The sequence below is a fragment of the Perna viridis genome, chromosome 1 (assembly GCF_037379345.1).
Source record: "Perna viridis isolate PV_CMFRI_1.1 ecotype Kerala chromosome 1, ASM3737934v1, whole genome shotgun sequence".
Taxonomy (NCBI): Eukaryota; Metazoa; Mollusca; class Bivalvia; order Mytilida; family Mytilidae; genus Perna; species Perna viridis.
This window is the reverse complement of record NC_142445.1, coordinates 67,449,452-67,470,753: the sequence shown is the minus strand read 5'-3', so window position 1 is coordinate 67,470,753 and position 21,302 is coordinate 67,449,452. Positions and strand designations below refer to the sequence as shown.

At 31.3% G+C, this 21,302-nt stretch overlaps 1 protein-coding gene across 2 annotated transcripts; it reads right to left on the bottom strand.

Annotated features, from left to right (window-relative positions):
• Positions 1–2,944: 2,944 nt before the first annotated feature.
• On the bottom strand, positions 2,945–15,638 carry LOC148630068 (protein-serine O-palmitoleoyltransferase porcupine-like). 2 transcript variants are annotated; one of them, XM_088560501.1, is made up of 13 exons: positions 15,511–15,638; positions 14,523–14,773; positions 13,902–14,118; positions 13,542–13,585; positions 12,793–12,980; positions 11,030–11,136; positions 10,209–10,325; positions 9,501–9,601; positions 8,992–9,068; positions 7,528–7,591; positions 6,032–6,117; positions 5,452–5,556; positions 2,945–4,386 (listed from the first exon to the last, which is right to left on the bottom strand). In XM_088560501.1, exons 2-13 carry the CDS (start codon positions 14,752–14,754, stop codon positions 4,288–4,290), a joined length of 1,437 nt encoding a protein of 478 aa, XP_088416627.1. In that variant the 5' UTR covers positions 14,755–14,773; positions 15,511–15,638; the 3' UTR covers positions 2,945–4,287. The 2 variants fall into 2 exon arrangements, with proteins under 2 accessions (XP_088416627.1, XP_088416619.1); XM_088560493.1 differs by having other exon boundaries at positions 15,540–15,637.
• Positions 15,639–21,302: the final 5,664 nt, after the last annotated feature.

The following is a 21,302-nucleotide window of genomic DNA, read 5'->3' as shown; positions in this document are numbered from 1 at the left end:
ACTCCTTCTCAACTTACATCTTAATATAATAACAACTTGACTATGACAAAACACGGGAATCAGATCGTTCATTTAATTTTATATACTAAGTACTAGTAAGGACTGTCTAGTCTATTGTAGTGCTGTAAAGGACAACTTGTGTCTACTGTTTTAGTATCAATAGGTTAGTACAATACAGAAAATATTACAGTCATTCATATTGTACTGGAACCCAGTATTGATTGAGCCACATATGCCTAACAATTCTAAACCAGTAGCCACAAGTATACAAGTAGCCATTTACAGTACACACATGCGTGGCTCTACTAATATGAATTTCTCATACAATTAAAAACTTATACAATATTTTCATGTATTGATCACTTAACTGTTCAATGACATATGAATATCTAAACAGCACACAAGTAGCAATTTACAACATTACAGTATATATAAAAATCTAAATAGAAGTTAAACAGACAATAATTCGGTAGACAATACAGTCATTAACAGTGCTTAGTAGAAAAGGCAGTCATTAACAGGGCTTAGTAGAAAAGGCAGTCATTGACAGTGCTTAGTAGAAAAGAGTCGTTAACAGTGCTTAGTAGAAAAGGCAGTCATTGACAGTGCTTAGTAGAAAAGAGTCGTTAACAGTGCTTAGTAGAAAAGACATTAAGTAGAGAATACAGACAAACAGTGCTTAGTCGATAATGTAGTTATAAACAGTTTTCAGTAGATAAGATCATCATTTCCAGTACTTCATTAGATAAGTGTCATTCACAGTACTTCAGTACATAAGGAAATCATCAACAGTACTTCAGTAGGTAAGGAAATCATTAAAAGCACTTCAGTAGAAAAGTTCACAGATCATGGCACTTGTGTAGATAAGTAGAGAATACAGTCATCAACAGTGTTTAGTAGGAAGGATAGTCACAAATAGTACTTCAGTAGCAGAGAATACAGTCATTTACAGTTCTTAAGTCTAGAATACACCCATTAACAATGATTAGTAGGTAAGAAGTCATTATCAGTACTTGAGTAGAGAATAGTCATTTCCAATGCTCAAGTAGAGAAAACAGCCATTAACAGTGTTTAGTATATAGCTGTGTCATTTACAATACTTCAGTAAATAAGAAGTCATTTACAGTGCTTGGCAGATAAGACAGTCATTAACATTACTTCAGTAAATAAGATCAATTATCAGTACTTCGGTAGATAAGATAGTCATTAACAGTACTCAAGAAGAGAATACGGTAGATAAGATAGTCATTAATAGTTCTCAAGTAAAGAATACGGTAGATAAGATAGTCATTAACAGTTCTTAAGTAGAGAATACGGTAGATAAGATAGTCATTAACAGTATCTAAGTAGCGAATATAGTAAAACAGTACTTAGTAGATAAGACAGTCATTAACAGTAATTCAGTATATTACAATTATCAAATGTTCTTAAGTAGAGAATAGTCACATACAGTTCATAAGTAAATAAAATCAAAACAAGTAACAGTACTTCAGTAGAGAATCTAGTCATTAACAGTTCTAAGTAGATAAAACAGGCATTATCAATACTTAAGTAGAAAGTAGAAAATACAGTCATTTACAGTTTTTTAAGTAGAGAATATGGTCATTAACAGTACTTAGGCACATGATACAGTCAGAAACAGTGCGTAGAAGATAAGACAGTCATTAACATTACTTAAGTAGAAAATATTCATTACCAATTCTCAAGTAGGGTATACAGTCATTAACAGTGCTCAATAGATAAAGACAGTCATTAACAATATTTCAGTAGAGAATACAGTCAAATAGTGCTTAGTAGATAGGAAGTCATTTACATTACTTCAGTAAAGAATACAGTAATTAACAGTCCTTAAGTAGAGAATACAGTCATAAAAAGTTCTTCAGTAGATAAGGCAATTACCAACAGTACTTCACAAGATACATTTTCCTCAATTCAAGAAAATTAAAATGATTCAAATGATAGATAAGTACATGTATATGCAAAAATACAGTTATAATGAATATAAATATGGTTCTCTCACCTTCAATTGTATAACCTTAGCAAAATTTACATGCATTATAGAATCATACACATTAGTAATTAGATATCATGAAACCCTATTATTTAAAATATTTGACACCCTGGTTGCTATATACATGTATTATGATGAAATGACAACCATTTATGGTGAGAAATGAATAGCTATCTCAATAAATTAACTTGGGACTATATTTAAAGTAGCACCACCAAAATATAATGTACACATACACTTTTTGTTCTAATCCTGTGTCACTAATACTACAAATGTAAGATATTAAGAATCTAATACTTCTGATGGTGCAAGACAGAAAAAATATTAGATGTCCAAAGTTAAGATTTCAGGTTCTTTACTGAGGTTCTATCGATAATAGAACATACAAATCTTACCTGAGGGTGTCTGAGATTTCCTAGCCTTGCATTATCTAACAGAGATCACTAATCACTTCTTAAATAAAATTTGTGATAAGTATGCAAATTCATAAGCCCTAATTGCCTCCATTCCTTTATATTTACAAGATATCATGAATGTCATGTGTTATCCTGATGGTATGTAAGAATCTAACACTGTGTTGAAAGTAATATTATGCTGGTAAAATAAGCTTCAAACTACAAGAATTACAAATTGGATCATAACATTATATCTCCTGACTCAACTCTTACCAGTAAATTGATGTATTTGTATGTCTCCTTATCAATGTTCAATCTTTATTAAAATGCAACTCTTCAATTATGATCAGCTAAACAGTTGCTATGAAGAGAAAGTGATTCCTATATACTTCTTCTCCAGTGAAGCTTGAGGTTACTGGCAAGCTAGTGTCAGTCACCTAAATATGTTGGAAAATGGAGGGACTGAATTCCAGGTTTTTATTTTATAGGACTAATATATTTAACACTTTTTCTGTATAATTATAAAAAAAAAAACATGTAAAGTACAATGTGAATAAATTGTATAAATAATTATAAAGCACATTACTGGAAAATAAAGGTTTGGATACTGTGCTAGATAGAGTTACTGGCAAAATTATTAATCCTTAATAATGTATCTAATACATGTATAACATTTTCAACAAATGTTTTGAACACTTAAATTTATATTTTAACATACAAAAGTAACTGTACCAAGACTTCCAAATAAAATATGAAGAAATTTTTAATCCTAAACTAGCAACCCTTTTTCCAAGACTCAGGGTGAAAACAACAAAATGGTAATAATATAAACTCATATACAATGAAACACAATGAAAAAATATATACTCTAAAACATCAGTTTATGTAAATTGTAAAACACACATCAGTTTAAGTAAAAAGTAACAATGTTCTTAGATTTTCCATGTAAAAATTAAGGAACCTTAGTGAGCATGCTCACATACCCCATGCGTCCGCATGTTGGATACTCAAGTAAATTGTTTGTAAGAGAAATACATGCAGAAGGACCCCAATAAAAAGAGGAATAAGAATGTTTTTTAGGCTTTAGACCGTTATCTTCTAATTAAATTCTATTACTCAGAATGGTAGTTTCGAACTCCAGACTGTGATTTCTTTGAGTTTCAGTTAATTCAAAGTAAATATCATCATAGCGAAATAAAACATACACTTGACCTGTAACTTGTCATGGTGAACTTATATACCCAAAATCATATCAAAATCTGCAAGCGTTTAGAAAAAAAAGTCCAAAAAATGGTTATTTCTGTGAATTTAGCTAAGTTCAAGGCCCATAATTTTGGTAAAAATCATCGGAGCAGAACCAACTACAAACTTGTCCTGTAACTTATCATGGTTAATTTCTGAAGATGGACTGACGGATGGACTGACGGGTCAAAAACATACCCTTCGCAACTTCATTGCGTGGGGTATAATTAACAATAAACAAAAATGAAATAGATTTAAATACACACTATATGTGATAATTATTATTAACAAAACAAAACCCAGATCTATAAGTATATGATTACATTAGTAAGTAGTCTAAAGGTTCAGAAATAAATACATGCAAATGACTTTGGTAAATATTGCAACCATTTGGCAAAAAATATTGGCAGGGTGCAATTTTAACAACCAAAAATAAAAAAAAACAACATGATATTGCAACTTAAAATTAACCTCTGATGTTGTATTCTTGAAAAAAAAAAACCCTTAATGAACAATGTATCTTACAATTACCAAATTAATCTCAATAAAAATTCCCAGGTGTTGACCCAGAGACTTAAAGTAAACAACCAAGTAAATAAAACCCTATTTAAACAAACAATAAAATATATCAAAGTAATCTTATATCAATAAATGAAAGATGTATGTTCCTGTAACAACCCAGTGACTTGCATAGTTCAGAGATGACCATTTTCCTAGTGTATGGTCCATGCTGTAACCCTAAAAATTAAATATAAAAGACTTTACAATGCAAATGTTTGAAGGTGAATTTTAATACTATGAGATAGACATGCATCACCTCTGGGTTTCAAGAAGATGATTTTTGGAACACATATTTTTCTCTCTTGAAAGTTCTAATCTGTGAGTTTGTCATTTGACAAAAATCTAAGTATGTTGTAACAGGTATCTTGAAATTATGCCTGTTTTTTTTTTATTCATGAACAAAATCAACATCCTCACTAAAGCTTGAATGTGGTAAAATTGATGTTTCAAATCTTTAGTGAAATAATTATTCTTGAAAGAAAATCTATGTGCACATATTAACAAGCATTCTGAGAATATTGCAAAACAATACATAGTCCCCTTCATATCACTGATCCAAACACTACTTTAGATCATCAAGTATAAATGACAAACTGAGGAATTGACTTTGATTTTGAACAGAAGAAGGGATATGGACAAACACAAAAAGGATGTTCAAATCCATTTAATAGATGTAGATTTGCAAAGTCTTATGTACGGACAATTGGACAGATATGACTCAAATACCAAATATCTGCAAGCACTTAGAAAAAAAGTACAGAAAACTTAAATTTTGGTAAATTCAAGGGCCACAACTCGAAAAAAATTCAGCAAAAGGGAATGAAACCTAAATTTCATCTGTAACTCTTTAAGGTTGACTCACATACCAAAAATCAGCTCAATATCTGCAGGTGTTTAAAAAAAAAGGGCGGAAAACTTAAATTTTGGTAAATTTTTCAAAGTTCAAGGGCCATATCTTGAACAAAAATCAGTGAAGCAGAACAAAACGAAAACTTATCTGTAACTCGTCATGGTTGACTCACATACCAAAAAATCAGTGAAGCAGAACAAAATGACCACTTATCTGTAACTCGTCACGGTTGACTCACATACCAAAAAAAAACGCTAAAGATCTGATAGCATTTAGAAAAAAAATGTGAAAAACTTCAACTTTTTTTTTGGAGTGCAAATCTAAAACCCCTTTTGCCTAAAGCTGGTAGGGGACTAATAATTATCAAATGACTATACAAGTTAATGACTAACCTCCTCACTCAATGCACTAGTATCAAACATAAGACCCAAGTAGGCAAGATGAAACATGGATAAAGCACCAAAAATGAGGTTCACTACAATCACATAAGGATGACTCTGAAACACAATATTTATATCCTTTGTAACAGATATGATTTTCAGCATTTAGACTAGCAAAGTCTCTCATTTAGGATAACTCAGAGTCAAAATAGGTATTATCATTGGAAAAAGCCATTCAGAGGTACAGTAATTTACCACAAGTAATATCACTATATTATCAATGTTTGCACTGCTGTATTGAGACTTATCTGCCAGTAAATCTTTCAAAAGATTTTAATTTGTTGTTTTCTCTACTCACAACCTACAATATGGGTAGGTATTAAAAATAGGTACAGGAATTTTATTTTCTTTATCAATTAGATGAGAAATAATGGGTTTTTTTTTTTTTAAGCAAATTTAAATAGGTAGGTTTTTTGTAAATAAAAAGAATTAAACATGGTATTGTAAACCTATTTATCAAAATCAATCCATGTAAAACTTAGGACTTTTAGGACAGTGATATAATTCTAAGATCACAATAAGATTTACTTACATTTTTATACTCGTGTTCACAAATGTCTTTACATCTTCTTGCTTTAATACAAGCATTAAATATTCTAGATAGCTTACTTCTGAAAACTGAAGAAGAAAAAAAAAACAACATAAATATTGTATCTCCAGAAAGTTTTTATGTTTTTTTTTCAGGTTGAGAGCAAGTTAAATTTTCCCTGTGTTGAAGAAAACATGCAGAAAAACTTCCCTATTTAGATCACCGACCTTGAACTTCACGTCTTCCGAAATAGAAAGCATTTGATTTCTTCAAGAAACTGTAACATAAATCTTTAAAAGGGAACACAGGCAAGAGTAATCAAGGAAACCAAGATTCTAGTGGAATCCAGGGACAAAGACCAGACATGGAAAACAGACACACACAATGGAAAACAAAATAACCAAAATAACAGGTAAAAAGCAAAAAAAAAAGTAAATGAGCAACTCCACATGGACCAGGTGCACCAGTAGGGTAAGCATCCTTTGCTTTTATACAAACACCTGCTGAGCTGCTCATTAAAAGTCAAGTCCGGGGAAGAAGAAAGAGGAAAGGAAAACTATGACATGTTGCACAATCAGTTTCATGGTTCAAATGGATACATCATAACGATCCACGAATTCATGATGAAGACCATAAAACTTCTGTAGTGATGACTTAAATCTTGTAGCAACATAATCCTATTCCAGAGGCCTAATTGTTCGAAGTCTAGTGTGGTACAAAAAGTCAGCATAGTTATAGCATAATATATGAGTTTTGATATAAAAACTTCATACACAAGTGGTGAAAGGATGTTGCTGGAGTATCTTTTACTTCAAGTTCTTTGGGGTAGATGTGATGTATAAAATCCCCAATACTAGGATTGTTCAATGATAAGTCATCTATATATAGCGGAAACTGAGATAAAAGGATCTCGCTAAATGATGTTCCTTCCTTTGGATTAGACCTGTTTTATAGTCACCCAAATGAGGGTGAATGAATAGGTCAGTGAGTAGTGGAGAACAATTTGTTCCCACTGGAATGCCAACCATTTGTTGAACACGTCCACCATACTCAACAAATATGTTGTCAATGAAATATTCCAGCATTCTGAAAGCATCTTCTTTGGTAAATTTGGAAGATGATTTGGAATAGTTTTTTCACAAATTATAAAGAATCTCTACAAAGTACAAGATATCTGTACCTAGGTGTACCATATTTTTTGGAGTTAGAACGATGTATATTTTTGAGTCTGGATTTTAACTGAGTATTAGGAATAGAAGATCTGTCGAATTTTACAGGATCCACATTGAATTAATACCACTACAGGAATAACAAGTGTTGTGGTAGGACAATATCACATGAAGGTATGGTATTTAATCTAAGTACTTTATGCATCTGTCTCAAGTTTAGTCAAAACTTATTTTGATTCCAGACTGTTCACCAGAATGTTTTAAGAGAGCAGTGTTATCTTAACCAATATCAAATACATGTCAGAGAATTTATTTTGAACAAAGACTTACTAGATTCTACATATGTGTAAAAGCCTAGTGAAAATAATACTGCTGCTAGTTGAAAATTGAGACCCTGAAAAAAATAAAAAAGATTCAATTGTCAGATTGTCATTTACACTGACACCTATGATAAATATAACTAAAGAATATTCAAACCAACACCACCATCAACAGAAGACTAGAACTCAGAGTTCACTAAGTGATACAACCTGATAGCAATACGGAAATACTTGTTTATATATACATTTGACAATGTCACAATGTATATGAACAGACAAACTGACAGATGGGCACACAAAGGTCAGGAAGCGTAACAAGCATATCATATGCAAGCACTTCAATACATAAAATAAGTGTTTATGTAAAAATGTAATGACATAAATATTGTTTTATTGTTAAGGATATCCTAACCAACATTCTTGCCATGTTTGGCTACAATCCATCTACAAATTGTCTCATAGTTAAAGATTAAAAAAAAATCCATTTCAGGACCCAAAACCAATTCATCTGTCCAGATCTTCCTGAAAATTTCAGCATAGGTCCAACTTATCATGCTGATCAATTTTACTCCCTGCCAGATTTTAGCTAAACCCTTCTTTTTTTTTAATTATTTGCTTAACTCTGAAATTTGATCTGTATGGTCTTTTTTTATTAACGATGGTCATGTTTTTTTTTGCCAGATCAAAATCCAAACACATAGATTGTTAAAAATGTTTTACATGATGTTCATGCTAAGTTTTGTTTCAATCTATCAAGTGGTTTCAAAGGAGAACATTTTTAAAATTGAACCCATTTCAGGACCCATAACTCATTCATTCATCAAAAATCTTTCTGAAAATTTTACTTTGTTTATGACTGAAGGCAGCTTTCTATACCATTTTCATATAAATAAACCTTTTACCCTCTTCACAGTTTTCAATCAGTTAGCAATATACTTTTATGTAAATTTTTTCCACTTAGCAAAATTACCAAAAAAGTTTTAAAATATAACAACTGTGACTGTCAGTATTCTACAGAAGAATTTGTCAGTTCTACCTACTAATACTAAAGGAGGTTTAGTTCACTACGAAACCTGGTTTAATCTACCATTTCAATTAGAAATGCCAGTACAAAGTCAAGTGATGCAGTGGTTTCCAATTTTCTGTTTTTTTTACCCTGATATTGCCATTTGTTATATGGACTTTCCTTTAGAATAATGCCTAAAGTTTATCAGTTTGGTAATTTTATTATTACAATTTTTATAAGAGTAATTTTTTGGTGATATAGAGTTCTTAAAAAAAGACCCAACAAATATCGTAAGGTGTACATACACTAAGATGTTGATCATCTTTGTTGAAATTCATATTTAGCAGTATAAAAAAAAACTAGCAGGTAAAACAAATGATTGCTGACAAAGATTAAACAAATACATACAAAATATATAAAGACATATAAAGACATATTACTGAAGTTTCTACTGAAGAGAATACCTACATGTAAAAGACTACTTGCTGCATATGTAAGAAAGATTGCAATAAATGCACCATAAGGCTGGGCAACTAAAAATACATCTGTAAATAAAGGGAGAAATATTTCTGAAACACAAATAAGGCACTTATTTACATAGTTATAGCTGGAAAACAAACAGGTTGGAGTAAGCCCTAACACCTACTTCTTGTTTCCAACAAAAACTTTGGAAACTGCTGAATAAGAAACTCCAATGTGAAATAGAATTTAAAAGCCAATAAATATAAATTCACCAGAAAAAAAGAGAAATATGAGGCCAGTGATGAAATAGCATTTAAGTGATTTTAATCATGTTAATCACAGTTTATGTCAAATCAAAAGCCTCAAATTCTTAAGAGGAAAAGGTTTTGAATGCAAGGAAACAGGACAAGCATTTCAAATGGCTATGCATGCAAAACAAGAAAAATATTGAAGAATATTGTTATCTCTGGAAGAAAAATTATCAACTGAATAGAAAAATATAAGATATTACTTACAATTTTTCAACCAGAAATGCATAGGTAAATTCCAGTTTGCAACTACTTCAACTAAAGATCTAGGTAATTCAATACTGCTTGGTCGACTTACTGTCAAACCCCTGTGGAGAATCAAAATTACTTTATAAAGTAATGTAAAAACAAAGATATCTTAAGTCAGAAAACATTAAGTGTTAGAAAATTGTTTGACCAAATTTCAGTAATTATAAACCCCCCCCAAAAAAAAACAACTTTTTTTTTAATTTATCTACCAAGACAGACAAGTTCTTCAGTGTATGCACAATATGGTTGTTATTCAAACTACCTCCGGTTAAGCAATTAAAAATGTTGTTTGCAAGCCCCATTTCAAATGGTGTTATGTAGGAACCATTAATAACATAATCTGAAATTGTATTTACTATCCAGTTTCCCAAAAGACTTGAAAATGTGTGTATGTATAGATTAGGAACACAAAGAACCTAGCATGAAAATATAAAAATTAGATTTGTAAACAGAAACTTAACTTACATATTTTCAAATTGTGTATTTGCATTTACATAAAAACCTAACCTAACATCTGAACTAAAAACCAGCCAACTTCTGAAGTTTCGTGTAATAAATCAGAATTAGTGGTAGAATTAAAATTTGAAACAACAATCTAAAAAAAAAACTTATACTAAGGATAGTCAGTGATACTTAAATATTCCCTTAAGAAACACTGCAACTTACCAAGTGACTTCTTCAGTGAAGCCAAGGCCAGCTAGTATTGCTAAAGCTTCTGACGCATAGCTTACAAAATAATGACTAAATCTAAAAGACTGGGCATCTCTATAGGCCACTAACCATCTAAAATAGAATCATTCAAATTTTATTAATCACACTCATGTAGTGATAAGACAAAAAATAACAAATTATAAGTTTTTGTGAACGATGAAATATTTACATCTTTTTGTTTTTGTTTTTTTTTCATGATTTTTCATCAATCTATGCTAGCATAACTTTGAATTTGTAATCTTATATCATACATAGTAGTTAATCTTTTAATCTTCTTCGGCAAAAATATTCTATTAGTTTTATTTTTTTTAAATACATAGTTATGTGCTGTTAATTGGAAGATTTTTGGTCTTACTGATATAGAATATCAAAATATTGATTCTTTATTTTATAGTAATTTTGCCTCTTATTTTGCAGATTTCTTATTCCAGTTATGTTTATTGTATCTCATCTCTGGTGGAAATTCATGCCACTAAAATAATGCTGTTAGTTGATGTTCAGTTTCCTTTTCATTCAAAGAAAACCCCACATAAGATATGTTCTAAAATAAGAGTTAATAATTGTTATTTAAAGTTACTCACATGGTTTTGCACTAATTTCTGAACTTACAGTATATATGTCACTGACATGACCCCAAATGGAATATTATCCCTAAGGAGCATTCAAGATGAGGGACTAAGATTCATCTTAAATTACAATATCTTGCTTGGATCTATCACTTGTTATAATTGAAATTTATTAAGGCTATCAAACAAATGATTGAACAAATAACTTACTTTGGACTATCATCAATTATCAACCAATGTGAAAGACAGGTAGATATAACAACACAAACAAGACATAAAATACTGCTCCTAACAAGTTTTAGTATCCACTGCAATGTCTGAAATAAACGTCAGTAAAAACATGATTTTATTTCACAATACTTTTAAATAAGTTGACCAAATCAGACCAGTACATGTATTGGATATGTTAAAAGATGAGTACCATGTTTTGAAAAAGTTCAAGTAAAAAAAAAAACAATGAACTGGAATTACTCAGATGTAGTACTAGGTTGTTCTCACAATCTTTTTCTTTATTTATTGGATCAAACAATAACAACAAAAACAGGGCACTAATGGAACATTAAGTGATGCCCTGCAACCTAATGATAAAACAAGAGGCTCCCAGGAGCCAGAATCGCTCACCTTGTTGAATTTTGCCTTTCAAGGGCAATAAATTAAACAAGAAGTTGTCAAACAATTTTGACTCAAGAAAACTTTGATAGGACTTATCATAAAGATCATTTCAGTATATGAAAGTCCAAATCTACCATAGTTTTCAAGACATTGGCCAAAAACTGTAAAAAAAAAAAAAAAAAAAAAAAAAACCCTGTCATTTTCCCGTCAAGGGCAATAACTCTTATATGAAGGCGTCTGACAAATTTTATGCCTGAAGACTTTTGTAGTCCTAAAAATAAGGATCATTTCAGCTATTGAAAGAATTTGGCTAAACCTAACAGTTTTGGAGATAAATACAAAAAAACTAATGTCTGACCCCTATATTCTATTTTTAGTAACAGTGGCCATGTTTTTTGACAGATCAAAAAACCTCAATTCAATTCTAAGCATGATACCCCAAGGAACACCTATACAGAGTTTTGTTTCAATTGGTAAAATAGTGTCAGAGAAGATTTTTGAAAGAAATAACGTAAAAATAGCAAAAAAACATTGAAAAAAGGGCAATAACTTCAACATGGCTTAATAGATTATAATGAAAATTTGACCGCAGAAAGATCTCATCATGCTGAACACTTTTATCCCATCAAAATTTGGCTAAACCTAACCGTTTTTGGAGATATATGTGAAAAACTACTGTCTGATCCCTATGTTCTATATTTGGTAACGGTGCCCATGTTTATCAGATCAAAAATCCCCACATCAATTCTATGCAGGATACCCCAAGGAACATTCATACCAAGTATGGTTCCAATTGGTCAAGTAGTTTCAGAGGAGAAGAGTTTTGAAAAATTGTTAACAATGACGACCAATGACGATGATGGACGCCAAGTGATGGCAATAGCTCACATGGCCTTCGGCCAGGTGAGCTAAAAAGGGGGATGGCAACATGTTAAAAATGGTCAAACTCAAAAACTATATTTGGATTTAGATGAAAATTGACCTTAATCTGTATTTTATGGTACTTAAATGGTACATAAAAACTGTGCAGTTTCAAACAGTTCATTGCGCTGTTAACAAGTTATCATCAGGAAACTGTGGGTGCATACAGACAGACACACAACATTTTAGAGGGTATCACATAATACCTCACCAATTCGTGCAGTGGGGTATAAAAAGAACAAATATGGTAAAAAGAGCAAAATAAATGAAAAGGTCTCCACCCTTCCTAACAAAGTACAAATTTCTTCAAGTAAGTTACTTTCAAATAATTTTCTCAGAAGATAAACACATATCTAAGTGAATACTGTCAAGGTTTCATCCTTTAGAATTGGGATAATTAAATGTCTTATAATTATACTTAAAGCATCTACAAAACTCACAAAGCCTTTGGTACTATTGTTGTGATTAGCACTTATGTAGTCATGGTAACTGGTCCAAGGACCAAATATGACAGTCCCAACACAGAAAGCATATCCAAGATAGCCATCAAATCTTGGGATGTCATGCTTGTCACTAGCCACATCAAAACTTAATGCAATCACTTTCATAGACAACATTATCTGGGCACCTGTGAAATAAAATACATGTATTGAATAAAATACTTAACAAAAAGAACATCCTCCGACATCATTTCCAATTTTTCTTCACTGTTTAATCAGCTTTTGGGTACAGATGTACTTACCAAGATGAAAATAAAGCACTAAAAGCAAAACTGGTTTTTGTTTATTGTTCCAGGTACTTACTTTGGCTATATCTTAGACAAGTTTGATGTGTTTTTTGTTCCAGGTACTTACTTGGGCTATTTCTTAGACAAGTTTGATGTGTTTATTGTTCCAGGTACTTACTTGGGCTATATCTTAGACATGATTGATGTGTCTTTTAATAGTGATGTTAAGCTAGAATTAAAGTACATGTATCACATGTCTTCTCCTCCTCACTACCATACAGATGATGACAATCAAGAACAATAATGAATAGGAATCAAGATTCTAGTTTAAACAACATGAATTTCTACTTTATCATTTTTGTTGTTTTGTAAGAAAATTTTGCTTCTTTAAACCATTCTTTTAAATTCATACTACATTTGCCAAGGTGAAAACTGCAATAAAACACTGTGATATTTCTTCACCTCTTATTTTGTGCCATTCTTTACTGTCTACAAGGAAAAGCTCACTGAAAACAAAGTAGGTATATTGTATATAATACTCAAACAAAATTACTAGTATTTGGAAAAGTAACTGAAATTATCAATGTTATAACAATATGTTATCATATTTACCCTTGCCGATATTTTATAGACGACCATATCATAGAATTGGAATCGATAAATATATGTCTACACAAATCTTACAACATTATACTTAAAATCATTTTTGATATTTGTTATTCTGATTGATGTTAAATGAATATTCCTTTTGTCAGTATATATTTATAACCATTTTAAAATGTGTGTTTCATATTTTACATTGCACAATTATACACCACTTACCAAATAATTATGTAAATGGCAATAAATAAAGAAACCAATACACCACAGTATTTCCTATATAGCCAATATGACATCAACAACACAAGGTAAGCTAAGAGCCCACATATGAGAATTGAGACAATGTTTACATCAAATACTGTATATAAAGCCATAACACCAAATATTGCACTCGTCAGATGTGGGAACCATGTAGGCATATTTGATACCCCTTTGCTGTCTGAAAATGATAAGAAAAATAATTCAGGATACAAGCATAGAGCAGTAGAATTCTTCATAAACACCTGGCTTAACCAATCATGACCTAGAGCTCAAAATGTGGTATTGTCCAGTAATGAAAAAAATTAAAACCATAAATGTGATTTGATTTCTTTAATTTTTTTTAGTTGAGAACCATGTTTTCTGCTTTCTGGCAATCTCATAATTTTGTGAGTTTGTGACTCTGAATAGCCTTAAATCATAACAATTAAATTAGGCAAAACAACATATGCCAATTACATACCCCAAAAGATTTGGCGAAATAACTTATGCCAAAAGATATGGCAAAATAACTTACGCCGAAAGACACGGCAAAATAACATACATGTACATCAACAGAAATGGCAAAGTAGTTTTCACTCTTACCTGTACCACCAAGGAACAAAGTCATTCTAAATGCAAAACTGAGAAGATACAAGGGAAATAACATTTGTAATGTCTGTGTTATGGTCGGTATCATACAACTACTGAGCATGTCCCTCAAGGTTACCCTTGAATATTCTGGATAATCATCATATTCATAATCTCCATACTGTGCCATCATTTCTTGTAGAGCCTCATCATCATACATATCATCATACAGCATATCGTAGTCCATGGTGGTTCAAGTTTTGTTTCTGCAATAAAAAATCAATTCAATCTGAGATGGGTATAAATGTTATATCAACAACTCAAATTAAAGGGAAAAAAATCATATCATTGAAGAAAAAAACTGCTACCAAGGAATATGAGTAACCTGGACTTTGTTTCATATTATATTAAGTTAAAATTTATCATAATCAATGACACAACTGTTCATAATGGCATCATAAAATAAAACTTTTTACACTTCCATGTTCAATTTTTCTAAACCTATAAAAATCTAAGGCATAAACCAGGGCATCTTAGTCCAGATACATTGTAATTATGATCTTTGCTGATCATTTTTTAATCTAAAGTTTATGCCTCATTGTCAGGTGTGTATGCGCTGGTAATAATAAAAATAATATGAGAAACATTATTTCAGAGTGCAGGAAAATTCAATAATTTCGAATGGCACACTGTTCTGACCCCAACCCGACACATCAATATCCAATTAAATAAAAGGGGGTGGCAGAGCCAATCTCAGAAAAAAATGACTAATTTTCATAATTAATAAATGGTAAACAAATACTGGAATTGTGCATGTATTGAAACTCATGCTGACGAATCTGCACTTATTATTCTGTGTTTTGATTTGTTTGGCTCTTGAGAAGTCTTTAATAGGTTAATAATTGAATAAAAAATAATTGCTAAATTTGGAAGTACGAAGTGCGACCATTGAAAGTTGGACATAACGAATTGTCATGCATAAATATCCATGAAATTTAAATACAAGATGAAAAAGCTTTCAAAATATTATACATATTGATGCAGGTCCTCACAAACTGGTAATGTATACGTCAAAATGTCTACAAGTAAAATTTTCCACGCGAACTTTCTCTTCACCGGATGTTAGTGTCGTACATGTAAAATTCGGCCTGGTGCAGGTTAAGCACCGAAAAAATTCCGCGCAAGGCAAAATGACATTTTAACTTGTGATAAGTGCTAAATCCATCATTTTTTTCTTCAGAGATATTGTAATGAAATGGTATATTTCAATAATAAATCATCTGGTTCAATTAATGTGTAAAATAACATGGTTTTGTTTTAATCATTGTAATCTTTGCATTATTTTTTCTACCTGAGAGGGTCGACATAAAAGCATAAATAAAAAGTATAAGATTCATTTCAAGTCGGTTGTACATATAACAATACAACATAAGCTATGTATAGCTTTTATCCGACATACATATATGACAAGCACAATACATAAAACACACAAAACAGTAAGCACATGCAAAGAATAAATAATGTGGACAAGCTGATTTTTTATTAGTTCAATAATTTTGTTTTCCATTATATTTCATTTCTTTAAATTTGATCTGTTCTCTACAGTGTTCTGAGTCACTATACGCTTCATTGCATTTTGCATTTACTTCACATTGTGGCTAAAATCTATTCACTGACTGTTACTGGTAAAATTATATTAAGGGGTTGGAACTCCTAAATTTTCCACTCGTGAGTAGTATTTTATTTTGGTATAAATACTCAGGGTTTTGTACAGTATTTCAATGTGTACATATTAGAAAGCAGTATAGCCAGCAGAAGCAGATAAGGTTTTTATTGTGCTCATTTTTCCATCAACTTTTCATTTTTCGTACTGGCATTTTGCAAGTTAGAGCTTTCAGCAAGTTTCATTTAATTTTTTTATTATTATGATTTTGAATATAATTGAGTCAGTTTAATTGATTTGATGCTAAGGTACCTTGTTATAGTGAGTACTTTTAACGAACTTTAATGGTCATTTTGTGTAGTATTATAGTTAAATGTGGGTATTACATTTAACTGCTTGATTGTTGAGTTGTGCTCTATTTATGTGTTCAATCTGTTTTGAACATGCAAATGCAATCTGATTAATGTTATTTGTTTGAATATTTGCAATAATGTTCTTTAATTTGCATCTATTTAATAATTAAATTGTTTTGTAGTTGTATTATATGTCTCTTTGTTCTTATTTTGTAGATCTTTTCAATGTCTTCTGAATCTGAATTAAAATAATTCCATATTCATGTTTTCTTTGGGCCATTAATTGCTATCGAGCCCCACTTGGTCACACTATGTAGAGCTTTTATCCGACATGCATATATGACACGCACAATACATAAAACAGTAAACACATCATGCAAAGAATAAATGTTTTCAAGCACAGCAATTTGTAAGCAAAATTAAAGCATATAAAGTAAACATAAAATGCAGATAAACTAACATTCAACTAACATTCATGCAATAGCTTATATAAAGCACTAAAAGTAATTCAAGCATTTAAAACAGAAATAAAAAGTTATGTACATCAAAATTTAAAAGCCAGAGTATACAAGATAAATAAATAAATGATCTACAACTCACTGGGATTTGCAGGAGGAACACTGACACGAACTGCACTCCCAATTACCAACCAAACTTTTAAACTAACCCAAAGGCATTTCTTCCCTCATCTTATTCGGCAGTTCGTTCCACTGCTTGGCTCCTGCATATCTTAAAGAGTGTAGCCTATGGGTAGTTGTCCTTACCCTGGGAACATCTGCTATGTTGTTATTTCTAAAAGAGCAATTTACAATTTTTAATTTCAATAAGTTCATGTAGATATAATGGACACTGTTCATTAATAATTTTATACACCTCTATTGCTATCATTCTAATTCTTATGAACTTGGTAATTAAATTAAATTTCAAAGTACTACAATAGTCTTTATATATAAATCTTAGGGCACGCTCCTGTATTTTCTCTATTTTTCTGGTATCACAATCGCCACAGAAGTGCCATATTACAGGACAATAATTAAAATTTGACATGATAATTTTGTTAAATGTTTACCGACACGTTTAAGTACATGTAACTGTCTTGGTGCCTTTTTACAGATATTAGATATATGGGCATCAAAGCTGATATCAATTGTTACACAAAGTAATTTCACTTCTTTTTCACAGTGTATGATGTTACCATCTAGATTAAATGAAATATTTTTATGTTCAGTTTTCTAAGTACCTGGAAAGATATATATATACTTATACCTGTACCAACGTTTACACATTGTTGTCTTTTACTTAAATAGCTGTAGATATCAAGCTTAAAGCTGATTCAGATAATCCATATGCCTTTAGTTTTTAAATTAATAAATTATGAGGAAGGCAGTCGAAGGCTTTCGAGAGGTCCATCAACACAGCAGCAATATATTAATTATCATCAATAGCCTTCTTCTAATCCTCAATGATTTTCAGAAGGGCTGTCTGGCAGCCGTACCCTGCTCTAAAGACAGACAAATATGGTTGAAAAATATTTTGAAAACAATCAACTAGCTGTCGAAAGATGGCTATCTCGAAAAACCTTGATACAACAGGTGAAATACTGACTGGCCTATAGTTACCAACTTCTAATTGACTATTCTTCTTATAAAGTGGCACCACTTGAGCCTCTTTTAGTTTGTCTGGAAATACAGAGTACTCTATAGATTTGTTTATTAATTTTGTTATTGGTGTCACAACTGTTGGTTTTGCCAATTTCAATATTTTAACGGATAACCCCGTCTTTACCTGTAGCCTTATTAACACCAAGTTTGTTTATTTGTTTATCAACAAATTTCTCTTCTATACATTTAAAAATTAAGTTACCTTCAGTTCTACAAATATTATATATAGCTTTTATACTAGGGTGGTTCTGATCTACAGTACAGTCTGTATAGCTACATTAACAAAAAAATGATTAAACATATTAGCAACCTTTGACTGATCACTTGCAATATTATTATTGTCACATAAAATAATGTTGTTCTCAAAATAACTACCTTTGTTAAGAAGGGTTTGGTGGTGGGCCAAAAGTCTTTGTTTTTTAGTCCTCCTACACAACGCTCTATAACCCGGGATTGTGAATACGTACGACTATCTTATCTTATACCAATAATTTTTGATGGTAGTTTACTATGTCAATCCTTGGTTATACTGGTAGTATCAATCCGCCTCAGTCCAATAGCTATGGAGCCTTAAGTTATTGTGCCCTTATATTTTTAGGAAATATTTTTATTTGAACCTTTGCATTGTAGAATACTCCTCATAAAAATCATCACACATGTACTTCTAATATCTATTCTTTTCATGTATATGTACCTAATTGCTAATCCCGGCCTTTTTGTCATGGGATACATAAATAAATTAAATAAATAAGTTTCATTCCGAGTCGGCATTAAATACATAATAAACTATTGAGCTTTTGACCGACATAATATAACAACAAAGCATGCAAATAATTAATGGACAATACAGGAGATAAAATTATACGATAAGAGCTGGCAAACATAGCAAAATAACAAAAACTAGAACGAAAAGAAACTAAAATTGAGGTGAAAAAAGCAATACAAAAGCGTTAAAGCAAAATGCTCTGGACTTTGTGCAGGTGGTGGATTTCGGGGATTTGATACATCGCATCTACCCCAAAGAACTTGAGATAAAGGATACTACATACACTGTTAGGTCAGCCTCATATCTTGATCTACACTTAGAAATCGATGGTAAAGGAAAATTATTGACCTAACTTTACGACAGACGTGATGACTTTTCATTCAGAATTGTCAACTTTCCTTTCATCTGTGGCAACATCCATTCAGAACCTGCGTATGGAGTGTTCATATCACAACTCGTACGTTATGCCAGAGCTTGCCGAAACTATCCAGACTTTTTGTATCGCGCTAGACTTCTATAAATAGGCTTCTGATTATGTTGCTACAAGATTGAAGTCATCACTACAGAAGTTTTATGGTCATCATCATGAACTCGTGGATCGCTACAGTGTATCCATCTGCGCCATGAAAACTGATTTGTTTAATGTGTCATAGTTTTCCTTTCCTCTTTCGTCTACCCCGGACTTGACTTTTTATGAGCAATTCGGCGGGTGTTTCTAGAAAAGCAGAGGACGCTTACCCTACCTTGCACCTGGTACATGTTCCCAGTTTTTAGTGGAGTCCGAGTTGCTCATTTGCTTTTGTTACTTTATATGTATGATTTTAGTTACTTTATGTTCTTTGTTGTGCATGCCTGTTTTCCATGTCTGGTCACATTCTTTTGATTACCGCTATAAACTTGGTTCCCTTGATTACTCTTTCCGACCCTTATATACTTAAATTATCTTCCCTGTATCCATTTGATCCGATGGAGAAGTGTAGCGAATAGGGGCGAAGCAAATTTTTGGTCGTTTCCTCCGATATTATCAACACCTGTAGCTTTCTTAATATTAATTTTACTACGTAGTTTAGTAACAGTGTCAACGTCTGTTGACTTGAACTCAAACCATACACATCCTGATGCCTTAAAGATTTAATTTGTGTATGCTAGGGTGATTGCTCTCATAAAAAACAACACCTTTACCAATTTCATTTACAAAAAAAAATATATTAAAAGTTTTTTATCAGTAAAAAATGTCGTTTTGACTAATACAGTTTTTTTTTGGTAAAACTGGTTTTACTGTACTGTAAAAATGTTTATTTTTTACCACCAGCACATCTTTCTTGAAAATAAGTATTAACAGATTTTATTTTATGACCACTGTGTATATGCTATCAATATTTCAAATTTGATTATTTAATATGCAAAATGTACTCCACCCCTTTTGCATATACCTTTGGATTTATTGGGGGGCTTCGAAAATCTGGTTGTGATTTTTTAACTAAAAATTAAAAAAAACAAAAAAACTGACTCAATTTAATCAGTAGATTTAAAAAAAATGTATTTCTTGTATTTGATAATCAGGCCTGTAAGGAAATTCCAGTCCATTTAAAATCAAATTGGTCCTTCTTTACATAACCAACAAGTGTAATATTGATTCAATAAGAATACTGCAATTGATTCTTCAACATTTTCAGTATTGATTTTATTTAACTACATTTTGTTTAAAAAAAAATTACATTTATAATTCAAATTGAATGTCAAAATTATTCTTATAATGGAAGAAAATAACTAATAACCTGCAACTAATGAAGGGAATGGGGCTAATATAGGGCATTCATCATTTAATCTTTAAATAGAGAAAACCAATAAAATTGATGGGGACCTGTCATTGTCTTCTGATGGCAAGTTCAACACAAGACCTTCCAATGTTAGACTTTCATGTAATTGCATTGTATCACTGGCTTGTAATGTTCTTAATATGTTTATTTCTATAGGTACGTACTTCACTGAAAATTCTTTTTAAACTCTGCATGAAAGATTAAATTTCAGGACTTTTCCAATTTCATCATATTTTTAAAACTTTTTAACTGATATGACCATTATATTTGTAAATCTATAGAAATTTCTTTACTTTGGTTTATTTCTCTGATTAACAACAAGAAATTGCAAGGCATAGCATCCATTCACTGTTTTTTAATGTCGTTTGTCCTTCATATATGCATTATTTTTTCCTGTATATATTTGACATTTAACTCTGCCCATTTCCTTCAATGTGCATTTTTGCTTTTTTCATTTTTATTTTTCTCCAATGCTTCATGATTCCCACCATGTTAAAAAAGAAGTGCATGGATATGTTTGATAAGCTTCTCA

Excerpts from the sequence above, each read along its gene's own strand:
- LOC148630068 (XM_088560501.1), bottom strand. The coding sequence starts at position 14,754 with ATGGACTACGATATGCTGTATGATGATATGTATGATGATGAGGCTCTA. Across the intron at positions 14,119-14,522 it reads TTTGTTCCTTGGTGGTACAG|ACAGCAAAGGGGTATCAAAT; the intron begins GTAAGAGTGAAA and ends TATCATTTTCAG. Across the intron at positions 4,387-5,451 it reads CTAGTGCATTGAGTGAGGAG|GGTTACAGCATGGACCATAC; the intron begins GTTAGTCATTAA and ends TTTAATTTTTAG.